This window comes from Phodopus roborovskii, unplaced genomic scaffold, assembly GCF_943737965.1.
Source record: "Phodopus roborovskii unplaced genomic scaffold, PHOROB, whole genome shotgun sequence".
NCBI lineage: Eukaryota > Metazoa > Chordata > Mammalia > Rodentia > Cricetidae > Phodopus > Phodopus roborovskii.
This window is the reverse complement of record NW_026126480.1, coordinates 11,354,083-11,378,412: the sequence shown is the minus strand read 5'-3', so window position 1 is coordinate 11,378,412 and position 24,330 is coordinate 11,354,083. Positions and strand designations below refer to the sequence as shown.

The following is a 24,330-nucleotide window of genomic DNA, read 5'->3' as shown; positions in this document are numbered from 1 at the left end:
AATCCTGCCCCTCTGTTCCCAAGGCCAGAGGGAAGCACCCAGCCTCTGGGCTGGCCCTTGGCTATACATAAATGTTTATGCCAAGCCCCAGCCTCTCAGAGACACGTTATTTGTTTGGCTTATAATTAATTGCAGAAGGCCAGGCTGGGCAATAAATTCTGCTGAGGAAACATAAACAGCTTTTCACAGAGCTCCAAACCCATTGTGAGGCCAGCAGCGAGGGTCTACTAGGAATGGAATGTCTGTGCTGTCAGTCCCTCTACCCCAGGCAGACAGATCACAGGTCAAATGGAAGGACCCTTGAAGATCCTTTGAAAACAACCACTGACTTCCAGCATTACCTCCTCCTAGACCAAACAGAACACTTGATTTATCTGGCTGCCCCATCTGAACCTGAGGAAACTGACTCTCACAAGGCAGGAGGCTTGCCCCACCTAGAAAATGGCTGGGCTGGACAAGGAAGCAGGCTTGACTCATAAGAGGGAAAAGCAGACGTGAGCCTGTCCTCAGCATGGAATTCCTGTCACATACCTCTGGTGCCAGGCACTGGAACCTGGAGACACGACTCCCAGGGTGCTTGCATTCCGCGGCAGGGAGCCGCAGATGTCAGATTGTCACTGACAGCAATTTGATTACAGGGCTCTGCAGAGAACAGAGCTGCTGGCCTGCGGAAGCCTAGCAACAGTCACAGCCCCTGGAGATCTGCAGGGCAAAACCACTGGCAGGAGCACACAGTAGGTGCACCGTACCTGAGCTTTTAGGTAAACTAATCATTTCTTTTTACCAACCTACCAAAGGATCTCAGAGGCCCTGTATATGGGCTGTGGAAGGTCACAAGATGAATAAAACGAAACCCAGGGAGTACACATTGACTCAAGGCACAGGCAAATGGGTAAAGTGCAGGTTACACGCTAATGAGAGTCATGGGAAAGTGCATTAAACACACTCTGAGTTCCTACTCTGTGCCAGGCCCTATGTTAAGTCCTGTTATCTCTTTTGAGGCTTATCACAACCATGTCAGGAAGGAGATTTTGAAAATAAAAATTTAAAAGCTATTTAACAATTTAACTTTCACTGACCTGACAAGCAGAAGAGGTGAAATTTTGATTTTTTTTTTTTTTTTTTGAGATACAGTCTCATGTAGCCAGAACCAGCCTTGGACTCACCATATAGCTGAAGATGCCTCAGCCTCCCTGGTGCTGGGATTATGGGTGTGTACTACCACAACCAATTAGATGTGAGATTTGAAATTTTTAGCCCAATAACCAGGCCCCTTATTTTTCCTTATAGCCTCCAACCAGCTCTCTTCCCTTTCTCCCCTAAAGTGGGCGCTGACATTGGGGAAGGACAGGCAGCCCCCTCTGGGACTGCAGAAGTGTACAGCACAGCCTGTCAGCCTGGCTTCCTCATGAGCAGCAAAGTTCAGCAGCCCCAAAGTGACTAGATTCCTCATCCAACTGCTGCAGCAAAGATGGCCAGGCCAGGTTCCCTCTAGCCCCTTCCCAGGCAAAGTCCCATCGGGTTCTGATAGTCCTTTTCCAGTCCAGCTATGCTCCACAGTGGATAGACCATGTCACCCTCCTGATTTGTCCTGCCTTCACCTCCCAAGTGCTGAGATTATAGACAGAAACCACCACATACCATTTGTGTGTGCTGGGAATCTAACCCAGGTCCAGGTCCATGAGCCCCCATCCCAGAAGCCTGCTTACAGAAACAAAAACCTAACAAATGAACAACACAAATGATCTTTCTTTGACAAAGTACAGGAAGGCTCTGAGCCCTGAGATATAAGATGAGGTCAAGGGGAGCTTGGAGCGCAGAAGGCCTGAAGCTGGGGTGCAGCTTTGCCTTGAAGTAAATCTGCCTCGGGACTGGAGGAAGGGCCCAGAGGCGATCTGAGCATAACCCGCCTTCACAAAGGCCCTGCCCCCAGCCCAACAGACAGATGAGGCTCTGAGGAAGTTCTTCTGATGCCGCAGCTTCTGAAGTAGCCAAGCCCATCTGAGTCCAGGGCCTGCAGCTCACGAAGGCCACGCCAGTGACTTTCTTGGAGATCCTGATGCATATCCCTGAGAAGATCCTTCCACCAGTGGGCTGGCAGTATCTGCCCCGGGCAGCTGCACCTGCAACTCAGAGCAGCTAAGAACCCCACCTGCCAGCTAGCACACACCATAGTCCCAGCAGCTAGACAGGGCAAGTTGCTTGGTCCCCGTTTTACAAGGATGCAGTAAGTGTCTACCAACTATGCACTAACACACACACCAGGGGGTTCTGTAACTGCCATGACACATGCTCTTAGGTGGAAAGGCTGTAATCACCTGAGAAATTGAGTTTTTTCATTTCTGAAAACAGACCTGGGCATGGGCCTGAAGCCCTCCACTCCCACCTCCCACTGCTCTCCTGGAAGGAAGAAGCAGTAGGCGGACACTTTAGAGGGGAGTGGTCCACAGAGTGAAAGGACTTGAGCCGCTGGGGGGCAGAAGAGCAGCTGGGGACTGGGGACAGATCTTCTTGAACAGCAGAAACCAGCGGCCGCCTTCTCTCGAGACAGCCGAGAAAGCACTAGACCCTGGAAGTGAGTTTCAGAGCCTTACTCAGTGAGGGCCTTGTGTCCGTCCACTCCTGCGGAGCACATTTCACTTGCCACTGCCCAGCCCTTTCCTCACTGTCCATCTCCTGGGCCTTCCAGACACCTTTGTCACCTCTTGACTCACCTTACAAACCGGGATTGCTTTTATGTGTCCTAGTCCCACCCCCATCCTGCAGTGATGATGAAGTCAGTGATATACCTCATCCACAAGCCTTTATGGAAACTGTACGGTAGGAAACTGTGTGGTTTGAGTAAGAATGGCCCCCATGGGCTCATATGCTCCAATGCTTGGGTCCCAGTTGGTGGACTGTTTAGGGAGAATTAGGAGGTGTGGCTTTTTGGAGGAGGTGTGTCACTGGGGGTGGGCTTTGAGGTTTTAAAAGCTCATGGCAGGCCATGCCACCTCTCTCTCTCTCTCTCTCTCTCTCTCTCTCTCTCTCTCTCTCTCTCTCTCTCTCTCTCCTTCCTGCCTGAGGATCAGATGTAACTCTCAGCTACTTCTGTGATGCCCACCTGCCTGCCACCATGTTTCCTACCATGATAGTCTTGGACTCCCTCTGAAACTGTAAGCAAGGCCTTGGTTAAATGCTTCCTGCTATAAGTGGCCTTCGTCATGGTGTCTCTTTATAGCAATAGAACAATAACTAAGATAGTAACTTGGTCCCAGCATGTTCAGCACTGAGCTTGGGTGGGGACGGGGGAGGGCGGTGGGGCACGACACGGGACGGGGTAGGGGCGCTAAGAAGCAAAAACAAGACAGTCCCAAGAAGACTGGCGTGGCACTGTGTGCCTGTGCCTGTCCCTGGCCCTAGCCCAGGTGATGGTCAAGGATCTCAAGCCGCTGACCTGAAAATAGCTTCTATTCCACCAACAGACACTGTCAAAGACACCCGCTCAGCCCACACCATCCTATGAGGAAGGCATTATCCATTCTACGGTATGCAGAAGAAACCAAGACCCAAAAAGGCGGCATAACCTGCCCAGAGTTATGGAGACTCAAGTGCTTGCCAAGACTTGAACTTAGATCCAACAAGACAGATAAAGAGAAGGGTGAGTTCCAGCTTGCACATGACAGAGCTGTAAGACGATGATGCCCCCTAAGTCAGTTTTGTAGCCAGTGTCTGCATGTCCTAGGTGGGCAGAAAGAGTGTCAGAAAAGGAAAGGAAGGAGAAAGGCTTGGGCCTTGTTTATTCATCTCCAGGCTAGGAGACCCAAAACTCCAGCTCAAAACATATCCATTTCCCTTTTTCTGCTGGTTCTGTCTGTTTTCTTGCAGTGCCAGGATCAGAAGGAAGTGAGAAAAAGGAAAGGGTGCTTCTCCTCTGGGTCAGCAGCTCAGGCCCACTTCCTCTGACCCTCCTCCCCTAACTCTGGCCCAAAGACAGTGTCTAACTGGAGCAGAGGACCCTGCTATCTATCAGTAGCCCACCTGGAACACAGTGCCACCAAGGAGTCCTGTCAGGTGCCAGGGACCATAAGGACTATTCGTTCTTCCTCAGGGCATCACAGAGCTGAGAGAAAGCTCCACACCTGGAAAAGGTGCCAAGCAACTGTTCAAGTTAAGATAGAAGGAAGGAGAGCCAGGGATGTAGCTCCCTGGGAGCTAGAATGTCTGCCTCACATGCAGGAGGCACTGGATTTGACCCCCAGCAATCCATAAACCCGTTCCAATAGCACATGCTAGCACCCCAACATTCAGGATGTGGAAACAGGAGGACCAAAGCTTAGGGTCATCCTCGAATACATAGTGAATTTGAGGTCAACCTGGGATGCATGCAACCCTGTCTCACATGTGATGGATGGGGAGAATGGAAGGTCTAAGGAAGGAGACAAGTACATACCTTCATTCCCAGTACTCAGGAGGCTGAGGCAGGAGGATCACCTTGAGCACAAGGTCAGCATGGGTTATATAGTAAGATCATGTCTTGAGAACAACATAAAAAAGGTTCCACCAAATTGAAGGAGGAAGGGCTCTCCAAGACAAAAAGCCTGATCTGATAAAGACACAAAGTGTGGAAAGTCAATAGCCATTGAGGTCAAGCCAGTGTCCACAATGTGAAGACAACAGACAGGAAGTTAGAGATGGGAGCTGCAAGGCTCTTGGTGCCTCCTGAAAATCATAGAAGCTCCTGGAGGCAGCAACTGGCTAGCTCTTAAGCTGGGACAGTCATGGTCTGGTGTGTTTCTGAACAAAGGGATTGCTTCCAGGCTTTATACACTGAGCCTGGGACAGGCAGAAGGCTAGTGAAGCCACCCAGGCCAGAAACTGGTAGAATGGAGCAGGATTAGAAGACACACACATCATCACTCAGACAGGATGTCTGAGCTGGGACTCTAGGGAATGGGTTTCTCTACAGGGAGTATGGACTCTGTTTCAGATAGTCTCTCACTCGTAAGGGAGCTGAAGCTGGAGGAGCCCAGGACCATCTGTGTGGCCTGGGAAGGGCTCATCATAGTCCTCTGAAAATTCCCTCCTAGACAGGATTCATTCTGCAAAGGTGATTTCAATCATGGCTGCTGAATGGCTGCAGAAAGGCTGTGCGCTGCTGCTGCATGTGAGGAAGAGTGGTGTGCATATTAGCTGCTTGATTATAACGTGTCATCAGCTTTGTCCTTTTTAGGATACTGGAAAAAAAACTTGCCAAAAAAAAAATCAAAATACCCCTTACTAAGTCTTTTTAAATGCCTTCAGTTTTCTCCTACAGCCCTGGGGCCACACAGACTCATGACAAAAATCTCCCACCAGATGAGCCCTGTTAAGATGCTGGGTGTTCTCATTAGCACAGACACTACAGTGAAGGAGAAGGGTACCACTTCCCCAGAATTTCAGCATCTCACCCACAGACAGATGCAGGTATGGGAAGGTGAGGACCCCAGCCCACTCCCCTCTCTATTACACTGCTTGGCTTCAATGTCCCTAAAGATGACCCTCTAAACTACAGAGACCAGCATACATGCCCCTTGCTGGCCATGCCCTAAACCAGAGTTGTCTCCCCTAAGCCTTAGCTCCCCAGCCTTGCACTCTGCTGGAAACCTCCAATGGCTGTTTGCAAGGTTTGAAATCTCTGCCTGCCACCAGGGTAGACCCTGGGCAGCCCTGGCTTCCAATGCTGTTTCCCAGTGTCTACCAATGTATTCATCTCATTTCTAATCTCACTAAAACACTTTCTGTGACACTTTCACTTTTTGCCCTGATTTCTTGACATTAGTTTTGTTTAGAAAAGAGCAGCTGGGGATGGAGGAGACTCACTATGTCACCTTAGCTGGCCCAGAGTTTACAATGTAGGATAGGATGACCTCACACTCGTAGCCATCCTCCTCCCTCTTTCTCTTGAGGACTGGAATTACAAGCAATGCACATGACCACCTTCACTCCAGATTTTTTTTTTTTTTTTCAGTCTGAGCAGTCTGAATTCCCAAGAAACTCCCTATCTGAAAGCCATGAATTTCAACCTGACACAGGGGTTCTCCAGTCCCAGATGACAGTCTGTATCACAGACCACCAAGCTCATATCTGGAGCCTATCAAATGCATCTCCCACAGCATCCCTGTTCCATATAATGTCCTCTGAGCCATAATCCTGGATTGCTGTCTCTGGTTATAAACCGATACCCCTTACCACTCTCTTAAGCATGTTACAGCCATTTATTTTCTGACTCCCCCAAACATACAAATGCCGTAAGAGGCTGCCTATATTTCCTATCTCAGGTGTTTAGCATAGGGCCCAGGACCTGTCAGGATGCTCAGAGAAACATTTGTTCAGTGTCTCCTCCTGGGGAGTGGCTGGCCCAGTTAAAAGGGAGTAAGCTGGCCCTGAAAACCTACAAGAGACAGTTTTCCATTCATGAGAGCTCCAGGAGGACCAGCACGTCAGCCACAGAGGAACAGGCTACCCTTAGGTGTCACATGAAGCCAAACTGCTCCTTAAATGTCCACTGTGGTAGGCTGAGCAACTCCAGGGACATGCCTGTAGTAGAGGTCTGGCACCTAGCCAGCACTGGAGAAATGTTTGTGGAATGGAACGGAACAAACTGAAAAATGCTGGCGATTTGTTCTTCTGGTTGCAGAGGCCAGCTCCCCTCTGGGGGCAGTTTGTAGGCAAATGATCTCAGGCCTGCCGCCTGTTTCCTCTAATGAGGCTTTGCAGCTTCAGACTCCTCAGGGTGTGGGAGGAGGCAAAGATCAGTGCCAAGCCAGAGGCCTGCACTGAGGCAGCCCACAAGGCTTGCCCCACAGGGTGTGGACAAGGAGACCACCCCCACACCTACCACACCCCAGCAAAGCATGGTCACCATAACTTGCTGGGCCTAGAGATTCTGAGCAAAGCAGCACCTGCCTCTTGCTTGGGGAGGGAAGGAGGAAGTGAGCACAGAGTCTCACTGATTTATATAACCAGCTCCCTAGGCATTCTCCAAGTCAGAGGCCCTTGCTGGGGGCAGGTCACAGCCCAACTCTGAGGCTGGCAAGAGGCTGGGGAAACAGAGGCAACCCCCTGCCATGTGCTGCTGGTCCCCCAGACCTCCCAACATCTCTCCAGCCCCTCCTGCTGAATGCTGGGAACCAGGAAGGGCTGTTGTTTTCCAAGTGTGTGAAAAAGTGGCCTGGCTTCCCTGGCAGCAAACCAGGCTCTGGGCTCTGAAAGGGGTGAGGGGTAAAGGAGCTAGAGCTGGGCCTGGGGTGCCAGGGGCCCTCTCTCCACAGTTATTCCAACTCTGCAATCTCTCCCCACTTCCTCTTAGAGAATCTGCTTTGGCAGACAGAGGCCAAAGAGGAGGTGCCCCACCCCAGCTCTATAACGAGGGCCCTGGGCAATCTCACTTCCCTTTCCTGTCATGACTGGTCTTCTATGGCCATGTGCAGCCCCAGTGCACAGCCCTGGACCAGCTGGGGGACAGTCAAAAGGGGAAAGAGGAGGAACAGGGAGGGGAAGGGTAGATAGGATAGGCAGATAAAAGCCAAAGGCTTCCATAACAAGTGACGGATATATCACATCTTATTTATTTGTGTTTGTGTATCTGAGACTAGGTTCTCTTCTTTGACTAATGGGTTCTAGAGACCAAACTCAGGTAGCCAGTCTGCAGCAAGCACCGTCACCAGCTGAGCTATTTCCCTGGCCCCTCAGAAATTAGTTGGCATCCCCCTGCATGCTGGGATCACAGGTGTGAACCACCATCCCATCTATAGTGGTGATTTTATTAAACCCTTACCTCTGGGCCCATAGCCACCTGGTGTAGACTTCCGAAGTGTAGAAACCGAGGCTCAGAGAGTCCAAGTCCTTGACCAAGGCCATGAAAGTGAACTAGTGAGAGCTCAGGGGCAGTTGCTGTGTTTGTCTTACTGTAAAATCCACACCTGAAACCTTGGGGCTCTACCTCTGGGGAGTCCCTTCTCCCATCTCATACACATACATACTACACACACACATTACACACACACACACACACTACATACATATACACATATACACATATACACATTACACATACACACACACTACACATACATACTACACACACATTACACATATACCACACACACACACACACACACACACACACACACACACACCCTGATAGTACTACCCAGGAAATTCCTACAGAGATGGAAAAGACAGTGCTCCACCCCTGGGGAGGGGAAATAGCACTTTAAACAGTCCCTCCCAGGGGACACTATTTGAAATCACAGGACAGTGGCAGGACTCAACCTGGATATAGCTTCTACCTGTGGAGAGCATCCTGGAGGGGCTACTGGCAAGCCTCCCCTTCCAATTAACCTCTGCCTGGAGCTACTCAGATCCGTGGGTTCCAGCAGAGCCAGGCACTGTGGGCTCCTCCCTCAGTACAGGCTGCTGGAGGCTATGCCTTTGCTTTTGAGCACTGAGCAGCATTGCTTGGGCCTTTTCCTCTCTTCAGCACAGAAGCTGGGAAAAGAGGAGCCATTCCAGAGACCTCCTAGGCCAAAGCCTCTCCTCTTTGACACATTGAGAAACTGAGGCTCAGAGAGACCAAAGAAGTGGGGTTTGGGGTTCCATTTTACCAGGGTGCTCTGCCCAGAGGGCACCCTCTCTGCACCTGTCCCTTCCTTGCTCCTCTTCCTGCTTCCTGCTCCCCTTTCCCAGCTCTGCCCTGCAGGCTCTGCTCTCAGGATCCCTCTGACCCTCTCCCAGCCTCTCCATCCCTCCTAACTCCCCTACACACTCCTCTGGGCCAGCCAAACATCCATTCTTGGGTGGTTTAATTAGCTGATTATGACCACAGCCTGCTGGATCCAGTGCCCAGAATTCTGTCCCTTATGAGGTGGGTTCTGAGCACTTGCCCACTGGACAGCCAATGGGGAGTCCTAGACTCTGCCAGCCAAGGCGGGCTCTTGAACTGCATAAAGAGCTCCTTGATCCAGGCAGATCATGGGAAGCCACGGCCCCCTCCTCAAGCCACGTCAAACCACACTGGATGTACTGTTGCCAGACCCAGATGTCCACCCTCAAGTGGGACTCCCTGCTCTCCTGCCACCGTCCAAAGCAGAGAAAGAAAGGCTCAGGAACGACTGAGGATAATCATGGCAGAAGGAGCCCACACTTAGGGGTCAGGGGAAGATGGCTCCACACTGGGGCACTTAACAAGTGGGATTGGGGGTATTTGCCTAGGGTGTATGATGCCCTGCGTTCAATCTCCAGCACCACATAAACCAAGCACACTGACACAGGCCTGTAATCCCTGCACTCTGAAGGTAGAGGTAGGAGGGTCAAAAGTTCAAGATCAACCTTCACTATACAAGGAGGTGAAGGCTAGCCTGAGCTAAGGACCCTGCCTAAAAACAAAAACAGGGCTGGGGCTACAGTTCAGCACACATAGGTTTAATCCCTAATATCAGAGATTTGGACAAGCAGAGGAATGCTCGGAAGGTGCTGCCAACAGGGAGCAGCAGCAGCAGCGCCAGCGGCCATCAATCCCCTGCCAGGAAGTTCCATGATCAGAAACTATGTTTTTGTTGTTGTTTTTTTTTTAATTGAGAGAAAGTTGGCCATCCCATGACCTCTGCCTTCTGGGCCATGGGCCTAATCTAATTCCTGTGGCTCTGCGCTGCTCTGAGATCCTTCTCTCCCTTCTGAGGACATCTCCCACTGAACCGCCTACATTCAGCTTCTTTCACTGAACAAATATTTATGGAGCTCAGTGCCATGCCAGGCCTGCACAGATACCTGGGCCAGGTGCCCTTGCAGAGTTCTCACTTCGTATGAGAAAGTACAAGCAGGGAGAGAGGTGAGGGTGCACACTGGAAAGACAGCAAAGAGACCAGGAAGCATGGAGGGCTTCCTGGAGGAAGTTCCCCAGTTTCCTCTCTGGGGAAGCTCAGCTTGGTAAGGAAGGCTGATCCAGGGAGAGCATTCAGCACTCACCTTCAGCCCTGACACTGTGCCAGAACTCTGAGCTAGACCTGTTTCAACTCACCTAACCCTCCAGACAACCTCCTTCCAGCTTTACAGAGAGCTACAATCAGTTAAACAATTGGTTAGACAATCAGCTTTTGAGTGTCAGAGCTGGGATTTGAAACCCGGAAATTGGTGCTTCCCAGAGCAACTAATCCGTGTCTGGTAGAGCTGGTGGCTTGAAAGAGGCTGGCCTAGAAGAGGGCCCCGGAGTACCACAGAGACTCAGGCTGCTCCCTGAAGGAAGTAATCCCTGAAGACCCTTGAAGGATCCAGGAGGTGGTGATGCACACCTTTAATCCCAGCACTTGGGAGGCAGAGGCAGGTGGATCTCTGAGTAGGAGGCCTGTCCTGTCTACAGAATGAGTTCCAGGAGAGTTAAGGCTACACAGAGAAATCCTGTTTGGGGGGGAGGGATGCAGGGCTGCTGAAGGGAGGAAGGAAACATGTTCTGGAAGGAATCACTTAAAGGCAACTGACCTTCAGGGACTTGCCAATGACTAGTTGATTGGATGTCCCTGGAGACTGGAGGTGAGACCAGAGAGTGAAGGCCACTACACAAGGAAGACTTAATGACACAGAAGAAGCAGGAGGTAGCTCCTTCCGGACCCTTAGCACCACGGACTCTACACCCTGGACCCACTTCCTTGGCAAACTCTACCTCACCAGCCTGTAACAAAGACCTGAGCTGTCCAATCCCCAATTTCCCCCCCCCCAAAATAAAAGCCAGTAATCAAAATGCAAGAGAAGGGCCTCACACATGCAGGCCGGTTTGACTTCTGTGGAGACATTAGGGCTCAGACTTGGTGAATCTCATGTCCTGGGTCACACAGCAGTGAGTGAGCTGTCAACAGGGACTGGAGTGCTCCTAGAATGGTCCATCCCACTCTACTCCCTTGGCCTTTTGCCAAAACCTTTTCCACCCCCACTGGTGGCAACATGGGAGGGGTGAAGCTGCAAGAGCATCAGGGAACCCATTGTGAATCCACCGGCCCCAGGCCAGCGTGGAAGGGACACTCTGCCTCCTGCCACAACCACCACCTTGCCCAGGCTCTTTAGTCAACAGTCAGTTTTCTCTCCCTGGGACCCAAGCTCTATGGGGATCTCACCAGACAGGGCCCCATCCTTTCAGTATTGACTTCAATCACACAGATCTCCAGGGACTTATGAAGTCCAGGCCCTGGGGCCTGGCCTCCCGAGGCCTCATCTGGCATCAGGTCTCCTGAGCAGGAACAAGGAGTTCCTCTGAGGCAGTTCTAGAGATGGGCCAGTCCCAGGAAGGAGGAGGCCGTCTCCTGAGAGATGACCCAGCCAGGGCTCCTCTGAGGAGGGAGGCAGAGAAGGGGCTGGACAACAGAGCCCTTTGTTCCCCCTCTCAAAACAGCCACCTTGTCCCACCCCCATTCTCCACTCCCTTGTAGGAATCAAGCCACCCACCCCCGGGGACAGGATCCATCCTGCACATGGCAGGACAGTGCCTGAAATGTGCCAGCAGGACCCTCGTTCTGCCCCAGCATATATATAAAGACAAGACTCACCCCTCAGCAACCCCATGCCCTGCGGAGTGGGGACATTGCCTGCTAGGCAGCCTCAGGTCTGATAGAGTGTTACTGCCTCTGCCTGTCTAAATGAGCCATGATCCCTCTCCTCTGAACAGCCAGCCCAATGTCAGGAGTGGCGCTTCAGTTCAGAGGGATCCCTAATGGAAGAGATGGAATTTACATCAGCACTTAGGGGGGCCCAGGGCTGGGAGCAGAGACATGAAGGGGACAGAGTTCAATCTAGTTCAACAAAGCTCTAGCAGGCGTCTTCCAAGTACCAGATCTGAAGGCTAGTGGGCCCACAAATAAGAAGCAGATTTAGTCAGAACCAAAGGGGCAAGCAAAGACCACCACTACCCCCATGTTCCTCAGCCACTCGAGTGCCTATGGCCAGAGCTGCCACCCTTTTCAGCCTTGCTCCCACAGCTGTCCACCTGGGCTGGTGTCAATACCTTGGCATGGGCTCTTCTTTCTGCCTAGTGCACCCTCCTGCCACCTAGGCCTTCCTTGAAATCCAGCAACCAGCTTAGGGTCACATGACCCAGGAAGCCCTTCCAGACCTCCTCTGGAGTCAGAGGACCCTCGCTCCAGCAGCACACCTGCCCTGGCCAGCTCACGCACCACAGTATGTTTTTTCCATCCTACAAGACCTGGATCCCTCCAGGAAGCCTGCACTGATTTCAAGTGCTTTGTGACCATTTTGCAGAGGAGCGGTCCAGAAAGCACATAGAAAAACAGAGGCCTACCCCTTTCTCCTCTGCCTACTGTGCTCAACTGCACCCCTCGCCACTCCACCAAACCCCCAGACTCCCATCCACCACCTGGCTCCATGTGGCGATCTTGCTGCAACCCCTCCTCCTCCTCTAGCCTCTGTAGCTCTTCCCTGTTTCTAGGACTCCAAGGCCCAGCTGTTCTCCGCTGTCTGCCGCTTTCTCCACCCCACACACCAATGCTCTCCAAGGCTCTGCTGTTCCTGTCATCTTCTCATCACATCCACCCTTCTCCCCACACCAAGGTCATCTATATCCTTCCATGGGAACTATCAGTGTCTACTCAGAAGACTTTCAAGTCCCCACCTGCCCCTTTGTCCCTAGGCTGAGGTCCAGAGGAATCTGTCAAAGCCTCCCTCTTCTTCCTCAGCCCACTTCTGGCTCCCCTGCTACCGCACGCGGGTCTTAGCTAGACAGTCAGCATGTCACCCCAACAAGAGTAGAAAGGATAGCCTGGTGGAGGCCAAGAGGCCACTCTGAGGCTCCCTGTTGTTGTCTTCAACCAACACAGCAGGGTGACAGGCCCTGGAGGAGGCAAGCCCACAGCTAAGGACCCCTGACCCCATGCCAGCTAGAGGTTTCGGTTTCGAGCCAGGAGGTCCAGACTTGAAAGGAAACGAGCCATCAAAGGAGTCTGTAACCCAGAAGACAGCTGGGAATCAGGGATACTGGGCCAGGCTCACCGCCACGCCCAGCAGCAACCCAAGAACACTCCTGCCAAAGCCACAGGACTTCCCTATGTTCTAGCCAAGAAGGGTCACCCAGGGCTTAACCACCTCAAGAAAGACAGCCAAGGTTCACAGAGAGCTGGTGATTGCAAGTCCCCACTACAGCCACCCTCCCTCCTTGTGGCTGAATGTAGCAAGGGGGCTAAGGGGTGAGGGGTAGTGGGGAAGTTTATCAACATCTGTTGCCTCAAGATGATCCCTCGGGTCACTTTTAGAGTCAGTAGGACCAGCTGAAAAGCCAGCTGTGGATAGGACAAGCCCCTTTCCCTCTGAGTATACAGTAGCAGAGAGGACCTGCTGGGCAGAGAGACCTCTGTGCAGATGCTAGCTGGCTGAATGCTGGTGGACACGCTTTCTCTTTCCTAGTTTATTTCCATATCTTTAAAATGGGAACAGCAATTCCCATGCTAATAAACTGTGGGAGGAATGCAGTGAGATTATGTAGTACTTCTTGTATGTGTGCTGATGGGCATGTACATGTATGTGCACGTATGTAAAGGTCAGAAGTTAATATCTAGAATATTCCTCTGACACTCTCCACCCTGTTTTGAGACAAAGTCTCTCGCTAAACCTGAGCGCTTGGCTGGCTGGCCCGAGAACTCCAACAACATGCCTGTCCCCACATGCCTAACCCCAACCCCTAGTACCAGGGGTTAGGGATTGCCGTGCCCAGCCTTTATGTGGGTTCTGGAGACCCAAACTCAGGACTTCATGCTTAAGCAGCAAGCACTTTTCTGGAGCCATCCTCCCAGCCCCCATGAACATAATTCTAACACCAGACAGGGAGCAAAGGTCCAATCAACCATCTGGCTTGCTGGGCCCCAACTTCCTCATCTACCCTGCCTGCAGCCTTAGTTCTGAGCCTTGTTTCTAGAGCCTTTCTGCCTTCAGACCGAAAAGGAAGATTCACTCCCACCCCTCCATTGCCCCACCATCTCCTTTCAGCTGACCCTGGTGTTGGGGGAAAAATCCTGTCTCCTTAGCCTAACACTCCCAGGCTGGGGATGACAGGCCAGTGTTGGCCTCCTGAGCTCTACCCCCAGACCGCAGGCCTCCTTTCACATCTCCAGGCCTGGCAGGGTCATCCAGGTCCATTTCTCAGCCTCCTTAGGCTTACAGATAAATCTCTGCAGCTCTGACTACCCTGGACAGCTTCAGGCCACATCCAGCCCAGAGCTCTGGCATCGACTCCTCTTCTGCCTCCCACAGTGCTGTGTCCAGTGTCCTGCATCACAAACACCTGGGGACGAATCTTCTGGGCATTCATCTTTAGAAACTCCAGCCCCAGGGTACAAAGAAACTACTTGCTTAATGAACCTGCTCCTAGTACCCCTGTTAAGGCCCCATCTTAACGCTATCATGATCCTGCCCTGTAACTCCTCTCTCTCAACCCATGGAGTTCCCAGAGGGCAATGACAGCTTTGATTAATGATTATTATCACTTCCTCCATAGGGTGAAATTTGAGACAGATGGATAGGTGTGCAGATTCCAGAGCCTGAGTGTTGGGTATTTACAAAGTCCTTTCCAATTCACAAAGTAAAATCTCATGACTAATGGAACACAATAGTCAAAGTCTCTTTGTGATTTTGCCTTTCTTATCCAGATAGATCTAGAAAGGGAATGTCAGAATTTGGAGTTCTAGAGGATCCTGGAGGGGCAGGATAAGGAGGACAGGCAGGGACAGGTGGAGTTTATCTAGCCAGACCATATTTCCAGGCCTAGGCAATTCCTGCTCCTATGTCCAGTAAACTCAGTAAACTCATGGAAACCATGAAAACCAAAGTTCTGATTGCTCTTGTTTACAGATGGGAATACTAAGTCAGTCCTTGAGTTAGAAGCAGAGCAGGGGGAGTCAAAAACAAGGCTCTGGTCTCAGATAGGTTTTCCAACAGGTGTCCTCATCCTGTGGCAATTCTCGATGTCAGGGAGGCGTCTAACACTTCTCCCCTAGTTACAGAGAGGCCCGGCAGGGCTGAGTCACCCTGATCACCAGCAGCACAGCAGAACAAAGAAGAAAGGATGGCTGCTGGCTCCCCACTATCCCTTGCTGCAGCAAAACCTGACCTCGCAGGTCAGGAGGGTCTCCATGGGGAGATGGATGTGGCTGAAAACAGTCTGGCATCCTTCCTCCAGCTGGGCCACAGTGCTGGCCGGCCAGCTGCTAGGGACTAGGCCTCAAGATGAATGCAAACACCTCATAACCCTCTTTAGTCTCCCACAGCTGTGCCTCTGCACAATGCAGGCACCTGGGGTCCACACAACACCTAGTGGCCCCAAGGACAGACACAGGCACAGTGGATTCTGGCCTCTGCCCACTCCTGACCTTAAGCAAGGAAAATGACCTTTCTCATCCTTTGGTTGCTCTTTGGAGAAACCAGAAAAGGAAATTAACCTCCTGGAAGAACCAGCAGTAGGGAGGCTGGTGGAAAGCAGTTTCAAACCATGAAGGGTCTGTCTGAGTTACCTCAGTGCCTCAGTTTCTACTCCTGGGAAATGGGAATAACCTCTAGAATCACTTTCACACACTGTGAAGAGTCTCAGCTGGGGGGATCAAGTTGTTTAAAGATCCCAACATGTGGCCCCAGGGATATTTCCTCTCTAATCATCTCTGATCCCCTATGCTATTTCTAGTATACAACAGGGGCTTAATAAATAAATAAATCCTGGAAGAAAGGATGTAAAGGCAGAGGGAAGGACACAAAGATAAGGAGAGCAATGAAGAACAGCAGGTGCAGGAAGCCTAGAGGATTAGCCATGGAGGACCACATGATGAGGCTTTCAGGGGCCAGGGAGGTGAATTGGTAGAAGGTTGACCAGGGCAGGTTTAGGTCATAAGGCTGACCCCAAGAGCTTCCCTGCCTCTCCCCTAGCTCTCCCACTTTGCCCTAGTTTCCATTTTGAGGGCCTAACCTCTCCTTTCAAGGAAGGCTCTACAAAAAAAAAAAAAAAAAAAAAAAAAAAAAAAAAAAAGTTCCCCTCACCTCCCTCAGCTGGATGTAGCTCCCAGCTGTGTGCTTTGGAGGTCAGAGGGGAAGGAAGCCATGTGAATGGGACCTGCTTTTCCAGGCCCCAGACAGAGTCCTCCACTCTGTGACCTGTGTTTCCAGTCCTGCCATGGGGAGTCAGGAGTGAGTGTATCCACCCCCACCCCACCCCATGCCACGGGATGTCAGGCCCTATGGGCATTTTCTGCCCTGCAGTGTGGTTAGCATTGGTGTGTCACTAAGACATGTGGCCGCATCAGTCATGTTGGTGGTGTCATGTCAGAGAGGGTTAACAGACTGTGTGCACCAGCCAGAGTGTGCTTTGCAGCATTCAAGTAACAGGGTATGTGTGTTGGTGTATGACCACATGCATGTGGCAACAGGAGGGTGTGTTAGAGCTGGTGTGTGTGTATGCTAACAGGACCTGTGTATGCTAACAGCACTGTCAGCAAGAATGTGTTGACAGACGAGTGTGTGCTCGAGAGAAAACGTGTGTGACGTTGTCGTGTCATAAATGCAAAAGTGTGGCAGCGGCTGTCAGTATGTGCCAGCAGGAGGGTGCTCCTGTGTTCATGAGCGTGTGTGTGTGTGTGTGTATACGCGTGTGTGTCTGTGTGTGTGTGTGTGTGTCTATGTCTGTGTGTCTGTTGTGTGTGTCTGTATGGTGTGTCAGCCTGCCCCGGAGCGTCCTCGAATCTGCCGATCAGTGCAGGGTGTGTGAGCTCGTCTCAGCCAGGGACCGTGAGCCTGATGGGGTGGCCCACCCTGGCTGCCTCGGTCCTTACACATGGTACTGGCCAGCGACCACACAAGAGACTTGAGCGGAGAACAGAGTGCCAGATCCCGGGTGACGCTGATTGGAACCTCCGCCCGTGCCCTCTCCCAGGTCGTCCCCACGCGCGCGCGATGCAGGACGGCCACCCGCACTCACCGTGTCCCTTTGTCGCCCATGGTCCGCGGCGGCCGCAGGGAGGTCCGCGGCGTCAGCGCCCAGGCTGGAAAATCCCCGGCCGCCAGGAGGAGCGCGGGCCAGCCCGCTCCCGGCTACCCCGCTCCGCCTCCTCCGCTGTCGCCGCCGCCGCCCCCGCCCGGGTCCCCGCCCGTCGCTCGAGCAGCACAACGCCCGGGCCGCCGCCAGGGGCGTGGAGCGTGCGGGTGTGAGCGCGCGTGTGTGACTCCGTGCGCGGCTCTGCGTGTGCGCGCCCAGAGAGTAAAGGCTGGGCAGCCGACCACGTCTGATCCACGCGAGCGCGTGCACGCAGGCGCGTGCCAATGCGAGTGAGTGTGCACGGCTGTGCGCGCGAGCCTGTCGGGAAAGTGTCTGTGTGTGTGTGTGTGTGTGTGTGTGTGTGTGTGTGTATGCAGAGGTGTTCACGTCTTTGTGCAGTTGTGCGTGTGTGCGCACAGCCGTGGGTGCGAGCGCGTCTCCCGCGCAGGCCAGGGCTGGCCTTTGTGTCCGCGGGTAGATGAAAGCGGAAAATCCGCAGACTTCCAGGCCCAGCCACAGCGGCGCCCCTGAGTGAGGACAGCGAGAGATTCCAGAAGCCTAACCAGGCCTTCGCCCTTTGCTCCACCCTCCCCGCCCCCGCCCTTCTGGAGAGATACCACCCAACTGCACAGCGGGGACAGGAAGAAGGGGTGGGTGCGGGCAGCGGACTGCAACTCTGGAGAGCAGATGAGAGTGGAAAGGGTGCGGGAGGGGAAGGCCTAAAGAGGAAGCAGTGAGAACTAGAGATAAGGAAGGGACAGAGAGCCGACCCGTTGGTGGCTCATCGTTTATAGCACCCAGGCCTAGCTTAGTTGCCTGCAATGGTGACTGAACACCAGCCATCTCGGAGCCCATTCCGTGCGCACTGGCTGGGTCCTAAAACCAGCAGGTGACCTGTCCATGGGTCAAAGGGACTCACTGTCCTTGTGTCCCTGAATACAATAGTGTCCAGCAGAGACTACCATCTGCAGCTTTCTTGGTATCTTTGGAAATCTTGACTTTCCTCAAGTTATGAAGCCGCAGGTGAGAGCTGGGAGGGTGGAACCCATAGGCTAAGGAGGGATGGGAAGGGTTCTGGGTTTTAATCCGTTTTCTCCTAGCAGGGATCTTGAGAGGTTCCTTCTTGCTTTACAGGCTCTGGAAGAATGTGAGGTCCTTCTCACCACCTCACTGCTAGAGTTTGACTAATTGGCCCTGATAGGTCCCTAATATCGGAGTATTAATGATAGGAAAGGAAGCTATCATTTACTCTGATGGAATTGAGGCTCTGGAAACACGTGTAATTATGTTCAGAAACAGTTACCTATGCTGTTTACATAGAGTGTGCTGTTTATAGCGTTGGTAATAATATCCTAGGATAATGACTATCATTATGTCCAGATTGGGGAGGGGTGAGTAGAGGCTAATGGGCAGGCAGGGTGGTCCGTGTCTGAGCAATGATAAGAGCTAGGAGAAAATGAATTAAGGTCTGGAACTTCCACCTGCCCTTTCTTTGCCCCTGGGATCACCCCCTTGCCCCAAGCAGGGCAGAACAGGAAACCACCTGTTCCTTCTACAGGAGTGGGGGATAGTGAAAGGAGCACAACAAAATCCTCTATTGAAAGTAGGAAGCTCACTTTGTGAGCCCAAAAGGCCCCTAACCAATGGAGAAATCTGGTCTTGTACTCTCCACATAGGCTTCCTCCAAGCTGGAAGCTACCAATGCAGTGCCCAGTGCTAATTCTCAAAGCATTCGTGCGAATTATTCATCCTACTCTATAAGTATCTGTGGTTATGTTACTATAACAAAAAAATGTTTTCGATTACTTCCCAGTAAAACAAACAGCCCAGAAGGATGCACCAGATGGTTCCAGGTAGCCCTCACCCCCGATGGAGTTCTTCCTCATCCAGTTTTGGAAAGCAAGGCTCTAAACACTGAGGGACACTGAACAGATTGGTAGATGATGGAGTCAACATGAAAAATGTCAAGGGCATGCATCCCTTCTATAAACCCTATGAGGGGGTGGATGGTGTGCCTGATGCTACTTGGCACTTGCAGGTTTATGAGTTAGAGCCTCTGTTGCCTTTTCTGAAATGAATGCCTAAGAGAAACTAACTTGCTAGCCCAAATCCATAGCCTGCTCTTGACCTTGGCCCCTAACCTCCCTTTCTCCAGCTTTCCTCCAAGGGACGCTAATAAAGAGCAGGGCCAGAATTCTGCTTACTGTTTATTCAATAACTGTTTATTGTGCCAGAATTTACAGGTCAGTAGCAAATAGGACAGAGTTTTCAATCCAGGGAGGGCTTTAGAATGGGGTGGTGGTAAGAGGGTACTTTCCTTTTATCTGTCAGGCCTAAGGAAAGCACTTAGCATTCATTCAATAATCAAAATTAATAAAACTACAAAAGTGATCATGAGAGCTCCCTGTCAGCAGTCTAGTTTTAGTGATAAGTGTATGAAAGAAATAAAATAGTGGTTGGGACTAACATTCTTAGATAAGGCTCTCCTAAGAGGTGACCTTTGGGCAGAAACCTGCACCAAGAAGCCAGTGACATGAAGGGCTGCCGCTGAAGGACCAGCAAGGAACCAGGAGGGTGTGCCTGGGTTTGGTAAACAGGAAGAGTGGGTGCAGGTAAGACAGGCACAGTCATATCACACAGGTCCCATAATTAGGGGTGACATGCATGGGAAACCAATTTAAAGAGAGGGTTTGGGGCTTCAGTATGTCTAACCTTTGACCTGTGGGCTACATGCAGCCAAGAATACCCATGAATGTTGTCCAACACAGAAGCATAAACTTCTTTAAAACATTAGGAGATTTGTGTGTGATTAGATGGTGTATTTCTGATGTGTGGTCTTTGTAGGTGACAATTTTGTGTCCCAATGTCAAGAGGTTGGACATACCCGGCGTACAGGTAACGTCCAACTTTACATTTTCCAAGGTTGTACTTCACAGTGCTGGATGCGGATGACATGGGACAAGGCAAGAGCGGAGGCTGCATGCCCCCTTGGTACAGTATCCTGGTACTGCAGTGGTTTGGACTAGAGCTGTGGTCCAGGAAATACAGAGGAAAGGACTTATGGCCACAGTTGGAGGCTGTTTTATACCTTCCTGATGCTGTGATAAAGCACCGTGGCCAAGGCAACTCAAGGGAGAGTTGACTGTGGCTGATGGTTCCAGAGGGATGAGAATCCACAATGGCAGAGCAGAAGCACGTGGCTGGAGCAGGATGCTGAGCTCACATCTCCTAACAGGCAACATGAAGCAAAAAGAGCACACTAGCGAGCTGGGCGTGGTGGCATAGGCCTTTGACCCCAGCACTCAGGAGGAACAGAAGAGACAAGTGGATCTGTGAGTTCAACACCAGCCTGGTCTACATAGTGAGTTCCAGGACAGCCAAGGCTCTATAGAGAGACCCTGTGTCAAAAAAGGAAACGAAAAGAAAGACAAGATAAGACACTGGGTGTAGTGTGACATTTTGAAACCTCAAAGCAGATCCACAGTGATCTGCTTCCTCCTAAGATCACATCTCCTAAACCTCCTCAGACAACACCATCAACTGGGAGCCACATATCCAAATGCCACAGCCTGAGGGGGACCTTTCTCATTTATAATGCTTCAGAGGTAGAGCCAGCAGCACCTGCTCAGGGACTGGCTGTGCAAAGTGGAGGGTTAGGAATGACATGGAGTCTGTTCAACCCTCATGCAGGCTCCTTCCTCAAACAAGAGAAGTCATGGTCCAAAGAACTGGAAGTTCCACCCTTCCTATCTTAATCTACTTGATATGCATCCTCCACCAGAGAGATTTTCCTAAAAGGCAAATGGATTCCACTAGTAAGGCTCCCAGGAAGCAGCCACCTCCAGCTATGTATCACTCAGGCCTCTTCTGTGTCTTCAGATCATCACCCATGATCACAACTTCTTTCCTTTTCAATTTTTTTGAGACAAGGTCTATTGTAAGCCAGCCTGGCCTTTAATGCACTATGTAGTCAAAGATGACCTTGATCTTCTGATCCTCCTGCCTCTACCTCCTCAGTGCTGGGATTAGAGGTATGTGTCATTGCATCCAGTTATGCAGTCCTGGGGATCAAATCCAGGGCTTTATATGCTAGGCATGTATTTTTCCAAGTGAGCTACATCCCCAGCCTCCTAATAGATCTTTGTATTAAAAAAAGAAGAAGAAGAAGAAGAAGAAGAAGAAGAAGAAGAAGAAGAAGAAGAAGAAGAAGAAGAAGAAGAAGAAGAAAGAGCCCAGTGGGGAAATGGATCTGTAGTTAAGAGCATGTACTTACTGCTCTTGCAGAGGACCCGAGTTTGGTTCCCAGCACATGTGTCAGGAAGCTCACAAATGCCTGTAACTCCAGCTCCCAGCTCTAGGGAATCTAATGTTCTCTTTTGGCCTCAGTGGGGAACTACACTGATACACATACCCACACATAGACATGCATGCATATGCACAGTTTAAAATAAAAATAAATCTCTCTCTTTTTTTTTTTTTTAAATGAGCCTAGGCTGACAAGACAGCTTAGCAGGTAAGAGTGTTGCCAAATCAGACTATCTGAATTCAGTCCCCGGGAGACCCACATTGAGGAAGGAGAGAACTCCTACAAACTGTCCTCTGACCTCCACATGCACACTGTGGCATGTCTACATTGTCCCCTCCCCCCCCCCAAGTCATGAGAAAAAAAAAGCATAGAGGGAGATACATGAAGTCAACCTCGAGTCCAGTGTGCACTCAGGCAAGAATACTCCCACACTCACAAGTGCCGGGCACAGTAGTACACACCTGTAATCCTAGCTCTTGAGAGGCAGAGGTACGATTGCCTTAAGTGTGAGACCAGCCTGAATAACCTACAGAGCAAGAACCAGGCCAGCCAGGGGTAGAGAGTGAGACCCTGTCTCAAAATAAAACAAAACAACCTATGAACACGTTCCTCCAGATCGTCGTTTGACCAGGACTGCTTAGTGATGCAGATCTCTTGCCCTCTTCACCCCAATTCTTCTTCATGTCAATCCTAGCTGGACCCTTTTATTTGTTTCTCTTCCCAAAGTTGCCACTTTAAATAAAGTCCCCCTCAGACCAAAAAAAGAAGTGGGGAGGAGTGGAGGGGTGGGAATGATTCCTACTTTCTTCAGGGAGGAAGTGCCCAGCCAAGACACAGCAAATGAAAGGCAGACCTAGGACTCACACTCAAAGCTTGGTCAAGCAGTTGAAAGGCAGAGTGAGGGAGGGAAGAAGTGGGAGGTGTTGTCTTCGCTTTTGCAGCTAACTGATGTTCCCTGGAGATGCTGGAAGCTAGCAACTTCTCTGACTTGCCCAACCAGAAATCTGAGTGTCATCCCTGCCTGCTACAGTCCATGTCAATGCAGACCAGGACTTCTGTCTACTGTGTGCCTCCAGCAAAGCTAGAGAAGTGGACAAGAAACAAACCACACCATGCCAAGGGGTGGTGTGTGTGGTGTGTGTGTGGTGTGGTGTGGTGTGTATATGTGTGTGTGTGGTATGTGTATATATGGTATATGCGGTAGGAGTGGTGTGTGTGTGTGTTATGTGTGGTGTGTATGGTGTGTGTGTGTGGTAGGTGTGGTGTGTATATGTGTGTGTGTGGTATGTGTATATATAGTGTGTGTGGTAGGTGTGGTGTGTGTGTGTGTGTGTGGTGTGTGATGTGGGGTGGGGTGGGGGGTGTGTGTCTGTCTGTGTTTGTGGTGTGTGTGTGTGTGTGTGGTGTGTCAGTGTGGTGTGTGTATGTGTGTGTGTGTGTGTGGTGTGTGATGTGGGGTGGGGTGGGGGGGTGTGTCTGTCTGTGTTTGTGGTGTGTGTGTGTGTGTGTGTGTGGTGTGTCAGTGTGGTGTGTGTGTGTGTGTGTAGTTTCATCTTTATTCAGAGGCGAATGGAGAGGCTGTAAAGCCCTTAAACAGAATGGGGACATGCTAAGATGTGCTTTGAGATGGCTCCAGCTGTTATATGAAGAATAGATTAGACAGGGATGGAGGGAGTACAGAGCTAAGAGTAGCAAGGAGGAGGTGTGAGCAATTCAGTGGAGGAATGAAGGATAAACTGCATTCCAGGGGGAGGGAATGCAGCAGCAGCAGAGCCTGGGCGGAAGAAGGAGCCTGCCACTGGGCGGAATTCAGATAGACCTGGGGCCAATCTCTGGAACAGGAGATAGGGAATGGAAAGGAAGCACAGGACAGCAGGCCGTTCTGAGGAAGTAGGCTCAGTCAGAGACTGGGCAGCTGGTCAACATGCAGAACTATTTCAGCTTATGTATGAACTCTACTCCCTGCTGAAAACAATGTTGGGGTTTTCTTGGTTTAACATAAACTATTAGCATTGCTGAAGTAACACAAACCTCAGGAAAGGATATACAGAGATGTCTTCAAAGACAAATTAGTAAAAAGTAGGTAAATAAATAAATAAATAAATAAATAAGAGTCTTTAAGATCAGTCAGTATCTATTACAGATGGATAAATAAGCCCAGAATCTTTTTACAGCTCATATATGAGAGAAATTTACTAAATACTTTTTCCAGTTTTGACAATCTTGATATTAACAATACAATACCAAGCTTTTTTTTTGTTTTTGTTTTTTGGTTTATTTTTTTTGTTTGTTTTTATTTTTTATTTTGTTTGGTTTTGTATTTTGTTTTTTGAGGCAGGGTTTCTCTGTGTAGCCTTTGCTGTCCTGGAACTAGCTCTATAGACCAGGCTGGCCTCAAACCCATCTCAAACCAGATCTGCTGGCCTCTGCCTCCCAAGTGCTGAGATTAAAGGCATGCACCACCACCACACTGCTCAATAGCAGAATTTTTTCTACCTTTTTTTTTTTTAATGTGTATGAGTGCTTTATCTGCATTTATGCCAAAAGAGGGTATCAGATCCCACTATAGATGGATGTTGACCACCAGGTAGTTGCTGGGAATTGAACTCAGAACTTCTGGAAGAGTAGTCAGTGCTCTTAACTGCCAAGCCATCTCTCCAGCCCTCAATAGCAGATTTTTAATTGAAAGAAACTTGTGAACTTATTTTTTAGAGGCAGGATTATATAGCCCAGGCTGCCCTTGAACTTCACACCTAGCTGAGGATGATCTTGACTTCTCCATTCTGTTTCCTCCATCTCCTAAGTACTGGGGTTATACACATGCACCATCTCAATCAACTTTTCTAAACTGTTCATTTAAAAACAAATAATTAAAATATTCACTAAAAGAATACATTTTTTAGAAATTCACAAATTCAAGGTGACCAGTCAGTCATTTAAGTACCTGTTAGAACAAAAGGAACATTCTTTACAAGCAGCTAACAAAGCCAGGTGA

The 24,330-nt window shown here is 50.5% G+C and overlaps 1 protein-coding gene across 1 annotated transcript in view; it reads right to left on the bottom strand.

Moving 5' to 3' along the window:
* Positions 1-17,347, bottom strand: part of Arrb1 (arrestin beta 1) — a 69,754-nt gene extending 52,407 nt beyond the window's left edge. Inside the window, exon 1 of the mRNA XM_051192330.1 lies at positions 16,973-17,347. Within this exon, the coding sequence (XP_051048287.1) occupies positions 16,973-16,992 (20 nt within the window). The 5' untranslated portion in view covers positions 16,993-17,347. The remainder of the gene's footprint in view (positions 1-16,972) is intronic.
* Positions 17,348-24,330: the final 6,983 nt, after the last annotated feature.